Source organism: Brachycentrus maculatus, unplaced genomic scaffold (assembly GCF_059751285.1).
Source record: "Brachycentrus maculatus isolate JH-2025_06_01 unplaced genomic scaffold, ASM5975128v1 h1tg000199l, whole genome shotgun sequence".
Classification (NCBI taxonomy): Eukaryota; Metazoa; Arthropoda; class Insecta; order Trichoptera; family Brachycentridae; genus Brachycentrus; species Brachycentrus maculatus.
In genome coordinates, this window is record NW_028280950.1 from 3,769,459 (window position 1) to 3,792,809 (window position 23,351).

Genomic DNA, 23,351 nt, shown 5'->3' on the forward strand with positions numbered 1-23,351 from the left:
TAAGGAAGGAATGTATAAAAGGTGCATACTGAATAAAACAGAATTAACACGAAGAAACCATTTAATTAAATGTACAGATTAAAATTATTTTAAATATTTATTTTAAAACATAAAGCTATGATCATGTTGGAACCGGTTGTCGCATTTCTTCTAGAATCAACTCCAAAGGATCCGGTGTCTGGAAAATAAGGAAAAAAAACAATAATATAAAGTATACCTAAATAAATATCATACTAATTAAATGTATTATACTTTGTTTCAGATGTTGATAAAAATATACATATTTATAGAAGCTATTTCAACTTTATTCGAACTTTTTCAGATCATAGATTAACCTTTTTACAACATTTTGAGTGTGTCCAAATACTTGTTCACAAAATCTGGATTATCTCCAATTACAGGAGTTATTTTCAATTTTAAATTGGTTCACATATATGGAACTTCCAAGAATTTGAGTAGTGTGGTTGTCAATAATGGGTAGAATTGGTGAATGTTACACGTGTGTAAAGTGATCACTTAAAGCAGCCTACCACGGTCGTCAGCCCCGTAAATGCCCAGACTTCCATATTCTTCTTCGTCTTTGATGAGATGTCAAAATATAATATGATTAACTTTTTCATTTACATTTATTGATGAAATTTATAATATTTAATTTAATTTATATATGAATTTAATATTTATCAAAAAATATTTATTTAATATTCGCAATACGAAATTAAGAAAAAAATGTTATGCATATACATTTGTATAAATTGAAAAATATATTTTTTTAAATCTAATTTTTCTTTTTACTCCTTTTCACGAAAAATTGTGCATAGGGGACTGCATCGCATCGACGCAGTGTTGCATGGTTTGTTAATTACATGATGGCAGAAGTCCTTCGCTTCAAGTACCATTACCAAGTGATATTAGATATTTTTTTATTTGGGTGACATTTATTTGAATAAATCGAATCCGAGACCTCTAGCATGGAAGCCAAACACACTAAACCATTACACCACGGAGGAGGATTTCTCTATTTATCAAAAAAAGAAACATAAAAATAGGAGTTCCAATCATAGCGCGGTAAGTTTTCTAACACCTGTATTTCTAATCATATACATACTTAACTATCATAAATGTTATATTTCCTATTGTTATTTGACTTCATGCCAGTACGATTGATGCCAGACTAAATACCAGTATTTTGTGTGAACGATACCTTATCATACGCATGGATCAGCTTTCTTTCACCAGGTTGAGCGCTCAACAGGGGTCTCGGTTTGATGATCTTCCTCAGGAAGGGGGCCAACAGGCAGGGCTCCACGTCCCGGGGGTCCCGGGGGCCGAGCGCCCAGCTGGTCAGTAACCCCACCACAATCGTCACTGTGGCCCCCACCAGAGTATACCAGATATACGAAATCCGGTACAGGAAGAATACCTCGCTTCTAAGAAACAAAACGGAAAAATCAAATTGGTACAAAAATTAACTCTTGGACATGATATAGGGGATGCAAACCGTACGTTCTTTCGGTGTCCACTCACAACAGAGAAGGAGAACTTTGTCAAGTTGCGTCGGGTGGGTTGTAGTCCCGTGGTTAGTGTCGCGGACTCTTAAGTCAGAGTTTCTCGGTTCGAACCCACTCTACCACAATTTGATACCTATTTCTAATAATCAGCTGCTTTGGCTCACAGAAAAAGTATAAAATTGAAATATATGGGTAAATAATAAAAACAATAATATTTTTTTTTAAACAAAAAAAAACTTTCTAAATAGCTTGACACAGACAGGAATCCAACTCCCCACCCAAGTATTCACCCTTCTTTCTGAGCCTAATTCTAGAATTGCGGTCATAATTTCCAAAATGATAAAGCTAAACGCATTGAAACTATGAAATTTAGTATTAATTGTTATAATTGTTTTTTACTTTTATTTTGTTTATAAATAAAAATAATACCTGACACTGGCAGAAACATCCTTTCACTGGGTGACTGCCAAATATATATATTTTAAAACTTACTTTTATTGATTTACACACACATATGCAACTTTCTGTAAAAATGCAATTCTTCGAGAACGTCTTGCATTTTTTGTCAAATGAAAATATCTGAATAACACAGTTGGGTAACGACATGATTGATTTCAATCTCATCTTTACAAAGCAATGTTGAAACATCCAGATAAAACGCCTTGAAAATGGTTTTCCGCAATATGATTAACATGGTACAAAGATGGCGGCTTTTAGTGTCAGATTTTTCCGATTATCTCAATAACTACTCATTTGTTTTATACAAATAATTCGTCATATGATTTGATGCCCACCGTTCAATTAGTCAAAATATTTGTTTTATCCTCTGGCCATTACATAGTATTATATACGTGCTAAATATTTAGGAAAACTGCAATGGGGCAACAAATATTTCGAAAACTAATATTATTTCATACATCTATATTTTAAAAATATTTTAAATAAATAAATATTATGTAGAGAACCTACGGCCAATTTTACTACAATTACTCTGTTACATCACAAAATATATCACTTACTCTTCTTCGAGAAAGTTTAGGGTCTCTTTCATAGTGTAGTTATAGCTACAGCCTTCTGTTGTCATCGGTTTTGTAGAAAAACTAATTCTTTCGCTGGCTATTGCAAATTGTGCGTTAAGACAAACCCACGACATTACTCCTAAACCAGATAATCCACCCAAAAGAGCTCCCTGAAATAAAATAACACAAATCAAGTAAATAACTGTTTTACTATTTCCACATAATGCGATTTTAAAACCTTTTTGGTTGGTCAAAATTATGCCGAGGAAGCCAACATATATATTTTGTCCCAGCCATAACGAAGATGAAAATGTTGATGATCATAACTAAGTACTAACTTTTGCATTAACCCATGGAAGTAACACTCCCATTGTAAATATGCCCAACTGAGGTCCATTAGTGATAGCTTCAAACGTCATTGTTAGTTGAAGTACAGTTCCGAGCTTCTCAACCACGAACACCAGAGCTACAATAACAAAGCAAAATATCTCAATATGCTTTCGATAATACAAATATTATTCATAACTTTAATAAAATTAACACGTTTAGGTTGTATTTACCAAGGCATAAAACGCCCATAATAACTACGACCGCCTTCATCAGAATGTTGACTTGTCGATTAGAGAGTGGATGTTTAAAAAACGGTTTGTAAAAATCTTCAAGAACAACGGCAGACATTGAATTCAGACTTGTCGACAGAGAACTGAAATAAAAGAAAAGAAATACATTGTGAATATATAGTGTCTTACTTAGTGTAAGATAATATAGTGTTCATGTTAAAAAATCTAGTTACCTTAAGGCGGCACTGAAAATGCCAGCCACGAAAATCCCCGAAAGTCCAGGTATCTCTCCCAGGACATCCATCACAAGCAAGGGAAGAAGTTGGTCCTTTGCTCGCGCCAACTAGAATACTACCCACTATAATATTTGACTGTGTGAATTTGCATAAATGCTTCCATTGAAGATTTGGCAGAGAGATTGGCTTCACTAAAATTAAGGAATACTTACCTGCGTGGAAAGTGGATCACAGTCGTGGTATCTGGCGAAGATGAGTAATCCGCAGTATGCACATAATCCCACTAGTGATATTATTCCTACTACAAATATTACTACTGCCCTGTAGAATAAAAAAACAGATTCTTACAATTTCCGCATTAAAGAAAAGTCCAGCCGTCCAGCAGAATACCACTATTTCTTAAAATAGGTATATTGAGACACGTGTTTCGATACGTTTTGAAAGAAATTGTGGTATTTACTAACTAAAACTTAAATTTAAAAAGGATTTATTTAATAATTATAATTAATATGTAACTTTGTTTTAAAATCGCCATAAATATTTTACTATATCATATTAAAATATTTATATATTATGGTTTCGAAGCTAACCGGTAAACATTATAATTATATTAAAATAAAATATTTATAGTGATTTTAAAACAAAGTAACATTTTAATTATAAAATTAAAAATCACAAAGTAAGTGCTTCAAATATAAATTATAGGATTTACTTTACTCCATCACTCAATTAACGAAAGATAACTTATTTACTACGTAGTGTGGATAATTTAAACTTTACTTCTAGGCTTTTATTTTAATGACTTTATCATTTTTCAATCAGTTATCGATTTGTACAGTCAGACAGTAAAATTTACCGATCTTGAAGAATGTTTGTATTTTAACCCAATAGAAGGAAAGTTAAAATTATCTACACTACATATGTTGATAAACCGTTGAATTTCAAATGGAATCCAAAAATTGACAAATATACAAAATGCCTTAAGATATGATTTTGTAGAAATTGATAATATAATGTATATATTTTTGATGTAACAAGCGAAGCTGAAATATGTTGTTTGCCAAAAATCCAAATGAAAATTCGTTTGTTGTTTCTATGCATAAAAAATAGCTTATCACCTTATTGGAGTTTTTTTATCGACCTCTCCATATAGATAAAGAAGAATATAGAAGTACAGATATTTACAGTACTCACGAACTGTCATTGGCTGGTTTAAATGATCACTCTAAGTGATTATTTTTCGTATAAACACTGTGCAACAATCACCATTCTACACATGATTACCACATGACCACACTACTTAAACTTTGGAAGTTATATTATGCTTTAATAGAAAACATCTACTATACTTGCTTAGTCAGCGACATCTACAGTTGAAATGAGTAAGTTTTTATTTTAAAAACTTTGTAAAATTTTACAACTTTGTATATTATTTCGAGTAATAAATGTAACTCTGAAGAGGGCAACAGGTTGTTGCCGAAACTAGTTGGTTAAATAAAAATGTGAGTGGATCAGAACACAAAGTATTTTTATTTCTCGAAATAATATATCAAGATGATCCACAAAGTTAATGCTTTCAATATTCAAAACATTTACAACTTTGTTTTAATCACTTTTTTATTATTAGTACCTACACTTAGTACAGTAAGTGTACTAATAATAAAAAAAGTGGTTAGAACAAAGTTGTTTCATTTTATAAAGTTTATAAAATGTGCCACAAAGTATCTGCGAAAAACATTCAAGAAAAGTTTTTATTTTATTTATTAGCAGAAACCTTCTCGTGTAAATGTCCAAACTTTTAAAATCTTCATCATCTGTGTTGAGATATCAATAAAAACGGATCTTCATTATAAATAATTCTTAAGTGGAGCAAATCCATAATTTGGGAATAAAAAATTGGAAACATTAAAAATATCATCACCTTTTAGCAGATTTGAGAGTGGGCAGCGCCAAATACCTCTGCATCATGGTCTGATTGACCGCGTTGGCTTGGATCCAGTACACCATCCCTCCTACCACTAGCCCCCAGACGGTGTGACGAGTTAGGGGATTCAAATCAAAGCTAAAATAAGAAAAATTATGAGATTATCGTCATACAAATATTGTCTAATGATACACATTCATATGTAGGTACTAACAAAAAAAAATCTAACTAACCATCACGCCGTTTTCCGCTGGGGTAGACAGAGAGAAAAGAAGTCTCTTCCACATTCATGCACCTCCTCATACAAATACGCCGATTTTCCGACTTCTTTCCTGACCACATTCAAGTAATTAATATTTGATCATGCCAAGTTTTCTTCTTGGTCTTCCTTTGCTCCTATTTCCAACGACATTCGCATCAAAATTTTATTTTACTGTTGTTTCCTCACTCATTCTTTCCACATGGTCAAACTATCTCAACACACCTTTCTTAATTTCATTTGCCGCACATTCGTCTAAGAGATCGCATTTCGACTGCATTTAGTCTAATTTCATCCTTCTTTTGCCAAATCCATGCTTGACTTTCATACGTTAGGGTTTCGCTGATGGGTTTGTATTTGCTATAACTGATATCAGTAAAAACAAATTATTTATTCATATTAAATAAACGGCAGTATTCACATTACAACATTGTTGTTAGGGAGAGCATTGTGTCCATGGGCAAGAAGCATTAATAAAATTAGCACTTAACGGACACAGAGGAAGTCGACATTTAGTCGCAAATTGTCCACTTGGGTGCTTTTATCCGGTCTTTGTCCTCAATATTTATCTTTCTTCTATTTCATTCGTTTAAATTCTAGTCAATAAATTCTAAAATACGTATTTTTCCAAACTAAAAAATCGAAACACATTTTTCAATGAGGTGCAATGACCTATTTTCAGATTCAAATGGGTGTGGCTCACGTAAAACGTTAAAAACCACTGGTCTAGAATATCAAATAAAGGATATTATTATTATTATATGAATACTTAAAAATTGCATTTTTATTCACGATTACAATAATTCGTTGTGTAATTTCATTTATATTCTTAACTGTAATTCAGCAATTTTATAATTTATTACATTTATTATTTATGTTCTCTGCTCCTTTTTCCATCTACATTCGCCTCATAAGATAAACTTGGCATGATCAGGTATGTCAAATACTCGAAAGCGGTCAGGTTAGGAGTCGAAATAATCGGCAGGTATGTATGATGAGATGCATGGACGTGGAAGAGGCGAAGAATGTTTGCAAAGACAGAGTGGTGTGGCGTTCTATTCTCTCTAGCTACCCTTGCGGAGGAACGGCGTGATGGTTAGTTGGTAGTTAGTTATTATTCATGTTCAATACTTGTGATTGAGCACAAAGTCTCTGGTTCGATTCTAATTAATTAACCAAATATGTGTTTTTCTTCATAAACATTTAATTTTTCACTATTTTCTTCATGTAATATTTGGACTAAAAGACTTATTCGACATAGCCACGTATAGTTTAGTCGACATGCATTTCTTATAATATTATATAAATAATTTTTATGTTGAAATTGTATACCCGTATGTGACTTGTTGCATTACGAAGTACTTTTGTAAATTTATCCTAATAATATCCCAGAAGAAAAAATCCTGAACAGCTTAAATATATTATAAACTAATGAACACATAACCATAAATTCTACATTATTATTGTTCAGGTAAATTATTCATTACTTGGGTGATTCTATTCGGCCACTGTTCCAATTCCTGTTCCAGACAACTTCAAATCCACCAACATCAAGTGTGCCTTTGATGGCTACAAGGATCATGGCTCCAAACATCACGAGAATCTGTATAACATCGGTCCATACTACGGCTTGCAATCCACCCTAAAAACATTGCAAGATGGAGTAACATCCTGATATAATTAAGAGTAAGTACTTTGCAAAAAAATATATTATGTTTCGGTTTGCTTATTAAGTCTATTTATGAAATTAAATAACCTCTTAACATATACCACTTCAAGGATAGTGAGGTTTTATTTCATAGGGATGGAAATATTTTCTATTAAGGAAAGCTCATGATTATGTTTTAATTGAATATGGGTTAATTAAAAAAAACGGAGATCGTTTTGCTAATGTTATATAAAACAATCCCCAAATGTTATAATATTTCATTAAATATTGGTTTTTACATAAAACCTAGGATCATACTTACAACAGATGTATAAAAAACACAAACTAAACAGACGATTGGCGTTATGATGTGCACGTTAACTCCGGTTACTGAAAAATATAAATAAACATAAAAAACACGTTTTTTAACACATTGAAAAAAATTTAACGTAACTGTAATTTCAGAGAATAATTAAATAATTTACTTTGATTCTTAAAAGTGGGGCTTTAAATTTATATAAGTTGTGAAATCATCTCAGATCATTAAAACGCAAATCTCGAAATTTCAAACAAATCGGATGTCTACTCTTAAACTATCACAACCCAAAAGACATGTAAAACAGAAAAGGAAAAAAAAATAATAACAAACAAACAAATAACTCAAAAACTGAAAAATCACCAAATAAAAGGTTCTTTTTCTGAATTTATAAACGATAATTTTTTCACAAAAACATAATAGTAACACTTGGACATTTTACCAATCCATGGATAGAAAAGGTATATTATCGCCAATTGGTAAAATTAATAAAATTAAAGTACACATATCGCTCACTCCTTTCAAGAACGTCATAAATAAAAAAACTCGATTTTTCAGGAGATCGTTTTTAAAGTTTAAAAATAAAATACATTGTATTAAAAATAAATATCAAGCCACTTATTGAACTTTTTACTGTGCAACAGATCTTTTTAGGTAAAACTTGAAGTTTTTTTCTCCATTTGAAAAATATTTAATATATTTAAAAAAAATAATCAAACAATACCATTTCTTCAAAATGCAAAAACAACACTTTCTGCCCTGTTGCGGGTAAATATTAAGTTAAAAATATGCCGCTTTTGCTGGGATATAGTTCATTTTCTGGGCATTCCGAAAACATGCACAACTGAAAATTTACGATTTTTTATTTATGACGTTCTTGAAAGGAGTGAGCGATATATTGTTTAAATATTTATTATGTAAATGAATAATAACTGGTTTTTTAATTGATATATTCTATACTTATTATACCTTGATTAAAAGCGAGGGCTGGTACGTATATGACGATAGGTAACCAGGCTATCTAAAATTGAAAATAAATCGTTTAAAAACAAAGTCTTTAAAATAACCACATGCGATATTTTATCAAATTGTATGTAACAAAGTATCAATGTTAAAAGTTACCAGAGCTATTGTGAAAAGTGCCGAACCAAATAGTCGCACGCTTCTGTCGAATCTTTTCTCCAGATACTGTAAATTATTTAATTAAATTTGTTTTATTTCATAACTAAATATAGTCTACATTCAAATAATACGTATTTTTAAACCAAGTAAACAATGATATATATGGTAGGATATTGCACAACGGGAACTAGGTATTTTTGTGTCTGAAGTAGTAGCAAAAAAAGTCCTTCATAGGTGTTGAAATCTTTTTCATTGTACAATAATTATTATCTTCAAGTTATCTTCAAATACATAAGAGTCATTCCTAATTGGTTACAGTGATAGGTTTTTATTTTCTATCTTTAGTATTATTTTTTCACTAAGCCTCCACTCGTTTACGAGTGATAATTCACTTCCTACTAAATCCTACTGATTCGAATTTGAAAAGATTAGTCAAATGTGGTTGATTTTATTAGATTTATTTTTATTGTTGAGAAATGTTATGTTTATGGCAATAAGATGTTAATATATATGACGCTATGAGCTAACTTGAAAATAAAATAAAAAATTTGGGAAATGCAGAACTTAATCTAAATCTGTATTTATTTGGCAAAGTAATGCTATAGTTTTTGTAAGTAAAAGTAAGTGCAAGTACCAACATCGTTTTTTCTCTCATTTTCTTTCCTGAATATGTGATTCGGAATATATACTAAATTGTCAATTTTCACAACAAAGATAAAACTTTTTTATTCAAATTTTTAATTTCTGTTCCTATCGTATTCTCAAGAACCTAAATCTTCAGCAATATTTTTACTACGCTAAACTTGACTAAAAAACGAATGTAAAAGTTTATTCGAGAAAATATTGTAGATACATGCTTATTAAATTGCTGGGAAATTTTAATTAATTAATATTTAATTGCTTTATAAACTAAATTAGTCATGCTGATCGTTGCTATAGATTCATCAGTTGGAGATTTTTTTAAAATTACCTCATAGTTTGATATTATTTTCATGTCGTGGAAAACGGGTAAATAAACATTAGCCATTACAAAGGACATCGCAATAATTCCTCCAGCAATAAAAATATATTGTGTTCCGTACATGTAGATTTCTGTGGGCGCTCCTAGTAACGTTATTCCAGATATAAAGCTGTAAATCAATTTCGCATTATCGTTATTTGTGTAATTCGTAGTATTCAGATATATAGAAAATTTAAAAAAATATTGATGAGAAAAATCGGTGCATTTGTGATGTGAGAAACACTTCCCGACGATTTTGTTTGAGATTTCATAATAAGTTTAAAAATTAAGAAGATATTGCTAATAATTATTTCGTATGAGGTATTTTAAAACAACCTTTAAATCTATGAAAGAATAAACTTTAAATTAGATGAGTTACAATTAACCGTTTACTCTGGAGTATTATAGTATTATGTATATTATATGGTAAAGGATACATGGAAAGTGTTGAAATAAGTTTTTAACATACCTGGCAACGAGAGACATAGATACCGGAAACACTTTCATATTTCTCCCTCCCATCAAATAATCCTGTTCTGACACCTGTTTCTTGAAAAATCCCCAATAAACGCCAACAAATGCACTGAGAGCTAACATTAACACAAAAACTATATAATCCGCCCAGCCAAATCGCTGTAGCTGTTTACTCAACTCGTGCACTTCTGAGCTTTCCATTTTTATTAATAACAATATATAATTCTTTATTGAAACTTAATTTGATTAATAACTCTAGCTCTTTCCTTACTATACAGATGTAGCTGTAACAGATGTAGCTGTGACAAAATGCATTGTGATATAAGGGGCCCTTGGCTAATAACGTCCCAAACTCTTTTATTAATAAATTGCTCCCATAATTGCGACTCTATTTGCTCACCTTGTTTGAACAATGTACAGCGATTCAGACATATTATATGACGCTTGGTAAATTTGACCTTTATCATACATCAAGTACTAGTTATGCATAAAAACCTAGTATATGTAGGTATTGTTTAGGTAAAGGTAAAGGTAAAGTCTAAAATATTATATCGGTATTGGATGGCATAATTGAATAGACGCCTATCTGCGAAGCTGTAGTGTCTGGTATAATATTTCTTTAACTTTTTTTTTGCACATTTAGATAAATTTAAATCTTTATTTTAGAAATGGTGTTTGCGTTGTATTGTGTTTTTCGTGACCTTTTTCCATATGTTTTTCCTCTTACTTGCGGCAAAGCTCAAAAGCTTGAGCAGGAATATAGAAAAAACCTTTTAGAAAATCGATACCTTTAAATGATTTGAGAAATCAATATATATATTTTTTGGAGTTTCATTTTCCTTTCTGAGAACAAGAGTAAAGCGAGTGAGTTAAAATCACATAAAAAATCCGTAAAGCTTAACAATGCATATATTACTAAACAATACTTTCTATTTATTGGGTGATTTATAAATAACATGTGAAGGGTGACAAAGACTAAAGAAAACCAATTCTATTATTCAATATTTTCGACTTCAAGTAAATGACCATTACCGAGTTTTTTTAAAGCGTTTTTATTTTAAAGTTTGAGAAATAAAGTTTATATTTAACTACCTTTTATCGTGTTGTTATTATAATTTCACGTTTATAAAACATTAATTTAATCTGTATGTTATCAAAATTGATGCTACTATGAAACAAAATTGATTTTTTTCGCGAGTCTCGTTCTCAATCTTTTTAGAAAGAACGTACGAACGATCGTACTGCCTCAAATGATAATTCAGAACACAGTCCAATCTTTCATAACTGTCAATATCTATGGTTATGAGTGATGCACATCTGCACATTAAGATTTGAATCTGAAATGATTTCAAGTTTTCATTTTGGATCCGGATTTTAAAACCATGTTAAGGTTTTATTTGGCTTAGAAGTTCAAAAATAAAATGGAGAAATGAAAGATAATGAATTATTGCAAAATAACCACGTGCTATTACCTAATGATTTCTGATTTCGTTATCGAGGAAGAGGGTTGCTTATATCAAGCATTGCCAAATATCGAACCGGTTCCAGCGAATCACTCTGTGAACCGGTCCAATGAGCCGACCAAGCTGGCTATATTGATACATGACATTTGACATGTGCGATTGTTTTGTCTGTGGTTTTGTTTTTACTTCGTTCCGCGAGCGGGCCTATTTGGCGGTATTGTAATAAAATAAAACATTCTAAAATGAGTTTACTTTTGAGTGATGCAGAAAAGATGTTTATAATACACGGAGTGCAGGTACTAACTTTCTTCTAACGATGATGTCAATTCAAAATAAATACTTTATCACAATGTTTATAGTATCCATAACCTTAATTTTCCAGGATGATTATCGTTCCGACGGACGAGCTAGGATTGATTATAGACCAATGGAACTGGAAACCGAAGTGGTAAATTGTGCAAGTGGATCAGCAAGATTGCGACTAGCTAATACAGATATCCTAGTAGGCGTTAAAGCTGAAATTGATGTTCCTAGCCTAGACAAGCGAGATCAGGGGAAAATAGAGTTTTTTGTTGATTGGTAATTCTCCTTTTTTTCCATGTACTTTAGTGACCACGATAACCATTTTCGGTAGTCTGTTTTTTTGTTGAATGGAAGATATTGGCAATTGACAATACTGTAAAATAGAGCGTTTGTCCACTACACGGAATTACACGGAATGTTACCGTCCGGCACATCAGTTAGCGTTTTAAAATGACGATTGGTTTGGATTGGCATGTGCTTTTGTCCATATTTTTTCGGATTGGTGCTCTAGATGGGTGCGTGAACACGTTGCACGTATATTCGATCACGCTAAACTGCCGTAGTCGCTTTCATTTTTCAAAATCGGACTGCCGGAATCAATTCCGGGTAGTGGACAATCGTCCTAAGGGCGTTTGTGCACTACACGGAATTTTACCGTCCGGCACTTCAGTTAGCGTGATAAAACGATGATTGGCTTGGATTGGCTTGTGCTTTTGTCCATCTTTCTTCGGATCGGTGCACTTGATCGGTGCGTGAACACGTTGTGCGTAAATTCGATCATGCCAAACTGTTGTAGTCACTTTTATTTTTCAAAACCCGACTGCCGAGCGGTAAAATTCTGTGTAGTGCACAAGCTCACTAAATGTAAATATTTCTGTAATTTTAGAAATTGATTTATATTTGATAATGTCATTTTTTAGCCCGAACAATTCAAGACTTGAGTCCCATTAGTTCAAGCTTTATACTCCATCTTCATAAACACTTTTTGCTGATTTCCCAACATTCACAATTTTAACCTTTCCGGGAGTACAATAATTGATGTCCGACTTTCTCTGGGGAGTGGATTCTTTTTACATGAATGTTTTTCACATAATCTATGTATTGCTTCCAAGAATTTGAGTAGTGTGGTTGTCAATAATGGGTAGAATTGGTGAATGTTACACGTGTGTAAAGTGATCACTTAAACCAGCCTATGACGGTCGTCAGCCCCGTAAATGCCCAGACTTCCATATTCTTCTTCATCTTTGATGAGATGTCAAAAAATTGTATTATGAAAATAGAATTTACGATAAAATAATAAAAAATAAAAAAACACCACTTCGAAATATTTTCAAATTAACACAAAATTACATAAAATATCCACAGATTTCATTACTATATAAGTTACATTATACCAATTGATGGACAGACTTCGACGTTTATTAACGTCGATACTCCTTTGAGGAAGATTCACACTGATGTTCATTTACGTCCCGGAAAGGTTAAAGCTACATCTCTTTTGCTGCAATATGTTCATCTACATATGCTAAGCATTTACTTTAAAAAAATTATCTTATTCAACGGTTGATTTTTATTATTGGATTATAGTTCAGCTAATGCAACTCCTGAGTTCGAAGGCAGAGGAGGAGAACAATTGGGAACATCGATATCTAATTGCCTGCTACGAGCATATGAATCACCACAAGCCTTCGACTTGAAACAATTGTGTATTCTACCTGAAAAACAATGCTGGAAGTTGTACGTTGATGTTTTGGTAAGTAAAATGTGTCCTAAAACAAACTTGTAATTGGAAATTGACAGTTTTGGAATATTATTTTTTTTAAATGGCATTCAAAGAGTAATAGATGAGGTGTTTCGATTTTCTATATGATTTAAGAATCTGGAGCAATTTAATATTTAGATTAAGCTTCACATACACAGTATGTGTTCACGAAAATGATGTGAAACATATTATATCACGTGTCACAATATATTTTAAGAAGTAGCAGTATTTACCAAGCGGAAGTTAAATTAAAATTTCTATGTTTTAATGAAAGTTTGTCTGCTTGCAGTATGGTACTTATTGCTTTTGTTTTATTTCTGTTTTACTGCAACAATAATAAAAAGTATTATAAATTTGACCCTCCTTATACATTTTTAATTATTTTTTAATTTTTTAATTTTTTTAATATTATAATAACATATTAACTGATATTTTACATCTAATATAAAAAGGAATCGTAACATATTATTTGTTATTTACTTACTTTTTTCCTATGCTTGGATTTCAGATTTTAGAATGTGGTGGAAATTTATATGATGCAGTATCATTAGCTGTAAAAGCTGCTTTGTTTAACACCAGAATACCCTGCGTAGAAGCCGCTGTCATCGATGGCGGATCCATTGACCTCAAATTATCTGATGACCTATACAGCTCTGCAAGGTTAAATGTCGGAACAGCCCCTTTACTTGTAAGACATTTTTTTATTACGATTTTCACAAATATGAACAGGACTATGAATATACACAATTATTCTGGGAATTGTCCGCCTCCATAGCGTAATGGTTAGCACGCTTGTCTACTGTACTGGAGGTCCCTGGTTAAATTCCCAGTGATAGGGGGGTCAAATAAATATAAGTGATTTTTCAGTCTAATATTTATTCAATATTACCCTGGACTGGGAACTGAAGCGGAGGGCTGATCACATTTCCTTCATGTGTTAACGATCAAAATAACACTGCATTTATATGATGCAGCGCACTTTGCACCATTGGGTGCAGATGAGGGTTTAAAAAAATATATATTTGAAGATGAGAATCTTGTCAATTGAAATTATTGTCCGCAGGTCACACTATGTCGGATTGGTAAAAATTGTGTTGTCGATCCCAGTGCAGAAGAGGAGAAATGTAGCCCCATTTCTCTTGTGGTGGGAATAACAGGCAACCCCAAGTTCTATAAAGGAGATTCAGATGCCTGCGGTGGGAAGATTACAACCATCATGACTCACGGAGGGGGCTCGCTACATTCTTCTTCGTTAATGCGAGAATTAAAGGAAGGATGGTATGTGCTACCACATATTAACTTCTTATTATTTTCTTTTGGGTAAAATAATACAATGCTTTATAGAAAACATTTTATTTATTGAACTATTAAATTGCCTGCCTCCTCAGTGTAATGGTCAGCACGCTTGGCTACCATTCTGGAGGTCCTGGGTTTGATTCCTAGGGGGGGGGGGTCAAATAGTGATTTTTGCACTCTAATATTTATTCAATATAACCCTGTGAAGCGGAAGGCTGATCACCTTTCCTTAATTTGTTAACAATCAAGATGACACTGCGTTTATATGATGCAGTGCTCTATGCACCACTGAGATGCGGATAAGGGTTTGAAGAAGATGAAGAAACTATTAAATCTATGAATTTTATTTGAATTCAAATTAATTCAAAAATATATTGTCCATAGGTCAGCTGGAATCACCCTTGATCAAGCACTAAGCAAATCTTTATATCAAGAAGAAAGTACAAGTGATACAAAGAAAGGGCCCTATGGTTTCTTGAAGTAATTTAAAAAATAATTTTATTTACCTTCATTTAAAAAATAATAAAGCATATTTTAAGTATGGATTGTGTTTATAATATTAATTAAATTTATCACTGTTGGATTAAGCTGTGGGTGCAATACTTAGTCAGCTATTTTTGTTAGTTAAATCATAGTATTATAAAATAAAATGAAAAATAATTAATTTTATTGGAGAGATGATGTAAGAAGATCAGATCTCTGAAGCTTGCAATTATGGAGGTCCTCACCAAAACGTTACATTTCCATTATAAATGATTTTAAGTAATCAAGAATTCTTGCTTGTAAAATTGTTACGTTTTGGTCTGATTTAATGATTTCATATTGGTTTAACACAGGATTGGTCACGTTTTGTCGCAACTTGCATTCAAAGTATTTTTTGTGCAATATTGGAAATGTTACTGTTTGGTGAGAACCTCCACAATTACAACACTGCGCTCCAATATTGTCAAATGTCCAGAGCAGTGGCGGTCGGTGACTTTTTGTAGAAGGGATGCTAGACATCAAATGTTTATACTCGTACTTACTACGTACTAGATATCAAATATGCACATCTAGACGCTAGCCCACGAACAAGATACAATTAGGTACCGTATAAAATTATCTACATAAATCCATTAAGCTCCATAACTCTAAATATCTTAAATGTGTTATTCGCATGCAAATGTAAGGGATGCGGAGCATCCACAGCACGTATGGACGGACCGCGCCTGGTCCAGAGCTCATCTGTGCTTCACAAGCAGTTTTATGATGATGTTGGAGCTCTTCATCAGTGTCTCCTGGAAGCCTGCCAGTCTATGCCTTATTAGACCATGCTTGTGGGGTAAGTGTGTTGAACCACTTGCACTACACTGTCATCGGGGTAACTTATAATGGTCCTGTATCCATTATTATAACATACTTTTATATCGGTTGCGCTTACACCACAATTCACTGCCATACTGCTGCGTAAACAAGAATTAAAACATTCATACCATCCTCTTCTCCGTCTTATTCCTCATTGCTGAGGGTTGTGACCCTTGCAGAAGCAATGACTCTTCTCCAGTTATCCCTTAACTGCGCTGCACGTAGCGCTCCAACCACTGAGGTGCCTGCTGCTGCCTTAATTTGATCGGTCCATCGTGAGGGAGATCTTCCTCTCCCTCTCTTTCCCTCCAGGCTACCGATCACAACTAGTCGTTCCGGGCTATCCTCGTTGCCACGCGCAATGTGTCCAAAGAACTGGAGAATCCGTCGGGTACAGACATTGAGTCAAGCCATTCAAGCGTAGTTCCTGGCGAATGGAAGTGAAACAGGTTGGGGATGTTATGCCACCTTATTTAAGTCCTCAATGAGCTTCAAATTGTGTTGACTTTTCCGACTTCTATTTTACTATGCGGAAGTTAATAAAAAGTACAACATGGTTTGTTTTTAAAACATTTATTTTGTTCAACATTTAATACCTGTTCTCAACAGTTTTCTATACACACATAACTACATATTATTATTGTCATATAATTGAGAAAGTCTTCTAATTTTTTTTATCTACAATATATAATTCACTTCTATGATTAATCACATATTATTCAAAATTACATATATAGCTTAAATTTGTTTAATTATTGTCATTTTCAGGGAATAAATTTTAGATTCAATTTCACTCGGAGTCAAAGCTGAAAGCCAACTTTAAAATTTTAAATATATGAAAGGTTTTTTCCAAAAATGCATATTTTATCAAAATTCGTGGTTTCGTATTTCATGATTATTTTCAAAAATGTGAATAAATCACATGCGAACCTATTTGTAGAAATAAATACAAAATATATTGTTTGATTTTTAATTTTGATTATATGAAGTAAGCCATTATGGGAGGTTTTAACCAATATATATCTGTTAAATCTATGTCGAGAATGAAAATATATTTTTGCTTACGATTTTAGATATTGCCAACAGGCAATGTAATATATATTTTTAAAATACTGTTACAATTTATTGACATTTAGCGGTAAGTTTAATATTCGGACGAATTTTTACACTTTTGTGGTATTCAGATTCAAGTGATTACATAATATATTGAAAATAAAATTGGTATTACATATGTGGTTTTACGTATAGGTATCCAAAAAAAATAGCAAATATAAAAATTTAATAAGAACTAAAAATGACAGATTATTGTGGAAAAAATTATTATTTATAATATTTCTAAATTTTGTTCGATTTTTGTTCACAATTAATTTCTAGGGACTCAAATATTCAAAGTCACTGAGTACTAGAGTAAACTATTTGTTTGTTTTTTTTTTAATAAAATAAAATATATAAATCACAAGCCAAGGTCTAATCCTAAAACATATTCTTCATAAGAAAAATCATCTTTACCTAAAAATTAACAAATTATCTACTACCCTAAACTAACTTACAACTCAATAAATAACATTTTAATATTTTCTGTTTATGAAGGACAAAACAGAGGTAATATGGCTGTAAATGTTTAAAACTGTTAAATTAAATGTTGAGATAATAAAAATTTAAATAACATTAACCCTTACTGATCCAATGGTGAATCTCATTCGACATTGATTTTTTGCTCTTAGGTCCCATGTCGGATGTTATTCGACATTTTTTTCATCATTAGTATCATTTAATTAAATTCCAAGCTTACATTTTTGTCACTCGTATCTATTACAACAGTATGTGGAGCAGAGGACAAAAGATTTTTTATAATTGGAATGTAACTGTCTACCTAGATTTTTTATTTTATTTTGGGGGACCGGAAAGGGTTGACAGTGATTTTTGGTTGATGAATAAGTACAGATTACTAAATATATCGCCTACTCCTTTCAAGAACGTCATAAATCAAAAAACTTGATTTTTCAGGAGACCGTTTTTAAAGTTTAAAAATATAATACAATGTTTTCAAAATAAATATCTTGCCACTTATTGAACTTTTTACTACGCAACAGATCTTTTTAGGTAAAACCTGAAGATTTTTTCTCCATTTTAAAAATATTTAGTTTATTTCAAAAAATAATTAAACAATACCTTTTCTTCAAAATGCAAAAACAACACTTTCTGCCATGTAGCGGGTAAATATTAACTTAAAAATATGCCTCTTTTTCTGGGATATAGCACATTTTTTTGGCATTCCGAAAAAATGCTCAACTGAAAATTGACAATTTTTGATTTATGACGTTCTTGAAAGGAGTGAGCGATATATTGAAGACGTAGCTAGTAATACAATGTCCTCTTAGAAATGGAATCATAGAAAAAAAAATCTAGCACTGTAATTTTTTTATAATTTTTTTGGAACCAGAGGCTTTAAATATAGATAAAAAGTTTCAAAAGTACATAATATCATCGACAAAAAGTCACGAACTAACAAAAACTATGTGAAAATCTTTTTAAGCCCAAAGATAATATTTTCCATAAAATTAATATTTGATTTGTGAGTGATATATCATATTTAACATCGTGAACTGCACACAAGGATAGGGTAACCTAACGGTAACGTAGCATTTATGAGTGGATTTTAGCCTTGTTTATTCCAAGATCTCTTACGAGCTTATCGTCACATTAAAATAACACCCTAGTATACTTAAACAAAAGTTTTGCTGAAGTGTAAATTTGATCGGAATTGAGTTTTAGAATAGTTGCAGCATAGAATTTGCGGTGTATTAAAAATAAAACAATTAAAATGTTTCTAAAACTAGTAATACATATAGGAATACAAAGTAAAAGAATTATCACAATTACCCAAAGGTATTCTGTCATTCTTATATTATTAGTAAAATGGAACACATAAATTAAATACAACTAATATCATTATTTAAAACAAATATTTTGAAACTACAGTATGATTTTTACACTTCTTTGTACTTAATAAAATGTAGTACATAGATCTATGAAAATATGAAGAAACCATTTTCCAATGTTAAAATGTTAGTTTGGTAAATACCACAATTATTATACTCTATTGCGACACGTGTTTGGATGCACTTAACATCCTTTCATATACAATTTTTGATAATAATTTTATTAAATGCATTGAAATACAAGTCATGATACATGTAATAATTTGTGGTATTTATGAAGTTAACATTTGATTATAAAATGTATATATATATGTATATTACCACAAAGTGACTGCCGAATCAATGAATTAAATTAAAGGAATCATTTCTGACAATTATTAACAGCCAAGATTTTGCAATATATTGTTAAAGACATTTTTCTCTAAACATATCCGTGCGTGAGCGTATTGGAAAATATAATTAAAATAAAAAATTCTCAATTATATTGAGGAATTTTTAAAATTAAACAATACCGAATTAGGCCAGTATTATTTTTCAAGCCAATAAGATGTTGATTGCAGAATCAAAAATTATTTTTATAAGCGTGGATTTTACAAAAAAAAACTTTAAAACTGGTTATCAGACTAGTACACTACGGAGACTAGCTAAGTTATTTTGACTAATATACTTAATTGAAACAAAATCAATAAACCTATCATTTTTATTGATTTGGCATTTAAGTGGAATAACATGACTAAAAATAAAGTGTAAAAAGAAAACTCGGTTAATCTACTGATACATGCTTTCATCCTTCATTAAATATTGTTTAAATAGTTATTGAGATTATTTATCAAACATACTATGTATGTCACCATTTTTTTTATTATTCATATTGTATAAAAAGAAGTGCCTTAAAATATATAACCTTTGGGTGAGGAGAAAATAGCGTAAGGTTGTCAGAAAGTTCTGCCTTTTTCGTTTGGCTGTCCAGATCAAGTTTCTTTATTGAAGCTAAATATCCTTGGAACACAATTTGGTAAAGGGTTTTCCAATAAGAGGTTTCATTTTGAATAGCCCGCTATCCGGGCAGCTGCCACTTTTGTCATCTTTTGACATTTGACAAGTAAAAACTACGCGATTAATAAAAATGCAACGATACACGCTTCAATAACGCATTGAATTTGTTAAAATTCACTACAGAAATGGTGAAAATTTTGCAATCACAGTTCGTGAAACTAAAGCACTTTTTGGTCATCGTGAAGCGCCTTCTCGGCCAGCAATAGTGAAACTTGTTAAAAAATTTGAGCTGTTGGGACAACTTGGATGTGAAGAATCAAAACCGTGTGCATCGTTAAAGAACAATTGAGAATATTGCTGCTGTAGCCCGCAGTGTTGACGAAAACCCAGGTTTGTCAATTTCTCGTTGATCTTTGGAATTAGGCATTTCACAAACGACATTACACCGTATTTTGCATAAAGACTTAGGTTTTAAGGGTTTTAAAGTTTAGTTAACACAAGAACTCAAGCCGGTCGCTCACCAGCAACGTCGCATATTCGCGAATTGGGTCCTTGAAATGCATCAAAATGATCCGGATTTTCATCGAAAAATCATCTTCAGTGATGAGGCTCATTTTCACCTCGGAGGCTACGTGAATAAGCAGAATTGCCGCATTTGGGGAACGGAAAATCCAAGAATGCTTGATGAAAAGCCTCTCCATCATCAACGTGTCACTGTTTGGTGCGGTTTTTGGGCTGGCGGTGTGATTGGACCTTACTTATTCGAAAATGAGGCTGGTGCAACTGTTACGGTGAATGGACTGCGCTATCGAGCTATGATTAATGATTTTTTATGGCCGGAATTGGAAGATATTGATGTAGATGACGTTTATTTTCAACAAGACGGTGCTACGTGCCACACAAGCAATGAAACAATTGCAATTTTGCAACAAAAATTTCCTGGCCATGTTATTTCTCGAAGAGGTGATCACAGTTGGCCCCCGAGATCTTGTGATTTAACACCTTGAGCTTTTTTCTTTGGGGCCACGTGAAAGATAAGGTTTATGTCAATGCACCACAATCGATTGAAGACCTTAAAGATGGAATTCGTAAAGTTATCGAGGACATACAGCCGCAAATGTGCGAATTGGTCATGGAAAATTTCATGAAAAGGATATGGTGCTGCAGCTGTAGCCGTGGCTGCCATTTGGCTTATATAGTTTTCCATCGTTTTTCGCATACTTTTCTCTTAACAATGCAATAAATATTCATTGATTGATCTTAAAATATACTAGCTTTTCTCAAATATCAAAATGAAACCTCTTATTGGATAACCCTATAGAAAAATTTAGATCATGTCTCCCAAACACTGCACATATATTTATGTATAGCTGATGCATTATTGTCTCATTAAATTCGTACAAAATATTGGTAAACATTATACAGACTCCTAATTATTGTACTTTGTCTGCAGATATTTTAATCGCTTTATTTACTGTAAACAATTTCATAGTATGCATTATTTCAGCCCTTTTTATTATAAATGAAATAAACAAAATAATTAGACCATTGCTGATTGGTTTTTGCTGGTTTGTTATGCTGTGTTGTGTTATAAATTCTGATTTTGACGTATTCGCCACCATTACAAGGGTCATCATTAGTATTTCATTACATTTGTGTCAAAAAATGACTAAATAAGTACAATAAATGTTGTTTTTTTACTAATTTTATGCTCATTTATACATACTATTTCTGGGTTGAAATATATGAAAATATGGCGTAACTTTCCTGACAACCTAATAGTTTACAATTATACAATTGAGAGAAATATATATGTACATTTTATGATTTATTGTCACCTAATTCGGAATGCTGAACCTCGGGATAAAATTATTATCAAATAATAATGTAAATAATTCAACCTCTCAATGTGTACCTATTTGTCGGGGTTTAAAATATCTGGCTACATAGAATATGGCCTCACGGTTGGGGTTGGTATTTATTTCACCAATATTCTTTGAAGTTATTATTTGGACCACCAAAGACATCTATTGATGATATTATGCAGCAAAATTTAAGATACTGATTGAATATATGTATGGCAGTTTTTAACGCTGTCTAAAATATATTTATTGAAATATTTAAAATTTTTGATTAACTCATACTGCATGGCATAACTTTCTCATTACTATCATCCTGTTTTAGAGGTTAAAATATTCTTATACTGATTCAAAAATAATCAATATCAAACATACTTTCTAACAACACAGAAATTAACAAAGAAAAATAAAGTAGTAAGTGATTTAACCCGTTGCGAGTGAAGTTTGTGGGATCTTTACTTCAAATACGAAGCTATATAAATCTATGTATATTATTTACAATGTAAGATTACCTATGGTAAGGTACACAATATACAGTAATGTATTGTCAACAAGTAATTTGTAATTGCAATAACCTAAATAAAGGGTCCGCCAAATAACTTTTTTTTTTTGAAAACAGGGCGCAAAACATCGAGTGTAGCTTCGGCTGTGTGGCACGTAGCGCCGTCCTGTTGAAACCAAATGTTGCCAATATCCTCCTCTTCAATTTTTGTGAACAAAAATCCGTTCAACATGGCCCGATAACGATCGCCATTGACTGTAACGGCCACTCCTTGCTCATTTTCAAAGAAAAATGGCCCAATTATGCCTCTGGACCAAAATCCGCACCAAACAGTGACTCGTTTTGGGTGTACCGGCTTTTCAATGTATGCGTGCGGGTTTTCTGTGCCCCAAATACGACAATTTTGCTTGTTTACATACCCGCCAAGATCAAAATGAGCTTCATCCGAAAAGATGATTTTTTTGGCAAAATCGGCATCTTCTGTAAGTCGATCGCAGGCCCACTCAGCGAAGCGAAAACGCATTGGATGGTCAGTTGGCTTCAACTCCTGAACCAATTGGACTTTGTATGGCGTCATACCAAGGTCTTTATGCAAAATTCGTCTCAATGATGTCTCCGAAATGTTCAATTGTTGAGAACGACGGTGAATTGATGTTGATGGCGCTTCACGCACACTTTCTGCCACAACATCGATATTCTCGGGTGTACGCACTGTTTTTGGCTTTTCACGCTTTGGTTTATCGATGAGGATGCCAGTTTCTTTCACTTTTTTCACAAGATAACGAACATACGGAGCTGACGGTGCTTCTCTTCTTCCA

General features: G+C 32.3%; 2 protein-coding genes across 2 annotated transcripts; one reads left to right on the forward strand and one right to left on the reverse strand.

The window, feature by feature from the left end:
- Positions 1 to 43: 43 nt before the first annotated feature.
- Positions 44 to 10,389, reverse strand: bumpel (solute carrier family 5 member brother of rumpel). Its single transcript, XM_088263517.1, has 14 exons — positions 10,062 to 10,389; positions 9,563 to 9,722; positions 8,593 to 8,658; positions 8,440 to 8,491; positions 7,477 to 7,544; positions 6,994 to 7,148; positions 5,245 to 5,385; positions 3,536 to 3,644; positions 3,321 to 3,430; positions 3,088 to 3,230; positions 2,866 to 2,993; positions 2,528 to 2,697; positions 1,202 to 1,427; positions 44 to 178 (listed from the first exon to the last, which is right to left on the reverse strand). Exons 1-14 carry the CDS (start codon positions 10,265 to 10,267, stop codon positions 122 to 124), a joined length of 1,791 nt encoding a protein of 596 aa, XP_088119643.1. The 5' UTR covers positions 10,268 to 10,389; the 3' UTR covers positions 44 to 121.
- Positions 10,390 to 11,377: 988 nt separating this feature from the next.
- Rrp42 (exosome complex component Rrp42) lies at positions 11,378 to 15,431 on the forward strand. Its single transcript, XM_088263520.1, has 6 exons — positions 11,378 to 11,825; positions 11,912 to 12,108; positions 13,420 to 13,585; positions 14,103 to 14,282; positions 14,658 to 14,872; positions 15,275 to 15,431. The coding sequence occupies exons 1-6, from the start codon at positions 11,772 to 11,774 to the stop codon at positions 15,372 to 15,374; spliced, it is 912 nt and encodes a 303-aa protein (XP_088119646.1). The 5' UTR covers positions 11,378 to 11,771; the 3' UTR covers positions 15,375 to 15,431.
- The last annotated feature ends 7,920 nt before the right edge of the window (positions 15,432 to 23,351 follow it).

Coding starts and splice junctions, on each gene's coding strand:
- bumpel (XM_088263517.1), bottom strand. CDS start 10,267: ATGGAAAGCTCAGAAGTGCACGAGTTGAGTAAACAGCTACAGCGATTT. Junction 9,723..10,061: donor TCTATGTCTCTCGTTGCCAG/GTATGTTAAAAA, acceptor ATTGATTTACAG/CTTTATATCTGGAATAACGT. Junction 8,492..8,592: donor CACTTTTCACAATAGCTCTG/GTAACTTTTAAC, acceptor TTTCAATTTTAG/ATAGCCTGGTTACCTATCGT.
- Rrp42 (XM_088263520.1), top strand. CDS start 11,772: ATGAGTTTACTTTTGAGTGATGCAGAAAAGATGTTTATAATACACGGA. Junction 11,826..11,911: donor TTATAATACACGGAGTGCAG/GTACTAACTTTC, acceptor TTAATTTTCCAG/GATGATTATCGTTCCGACGG. Junction 14,873..15,274: donor CGAGAATTAAAGGAAGGATG/GTATGTGCTACC, acceptor TATTGTCCATAG/GTCAGCTGGAATCACCCTTG.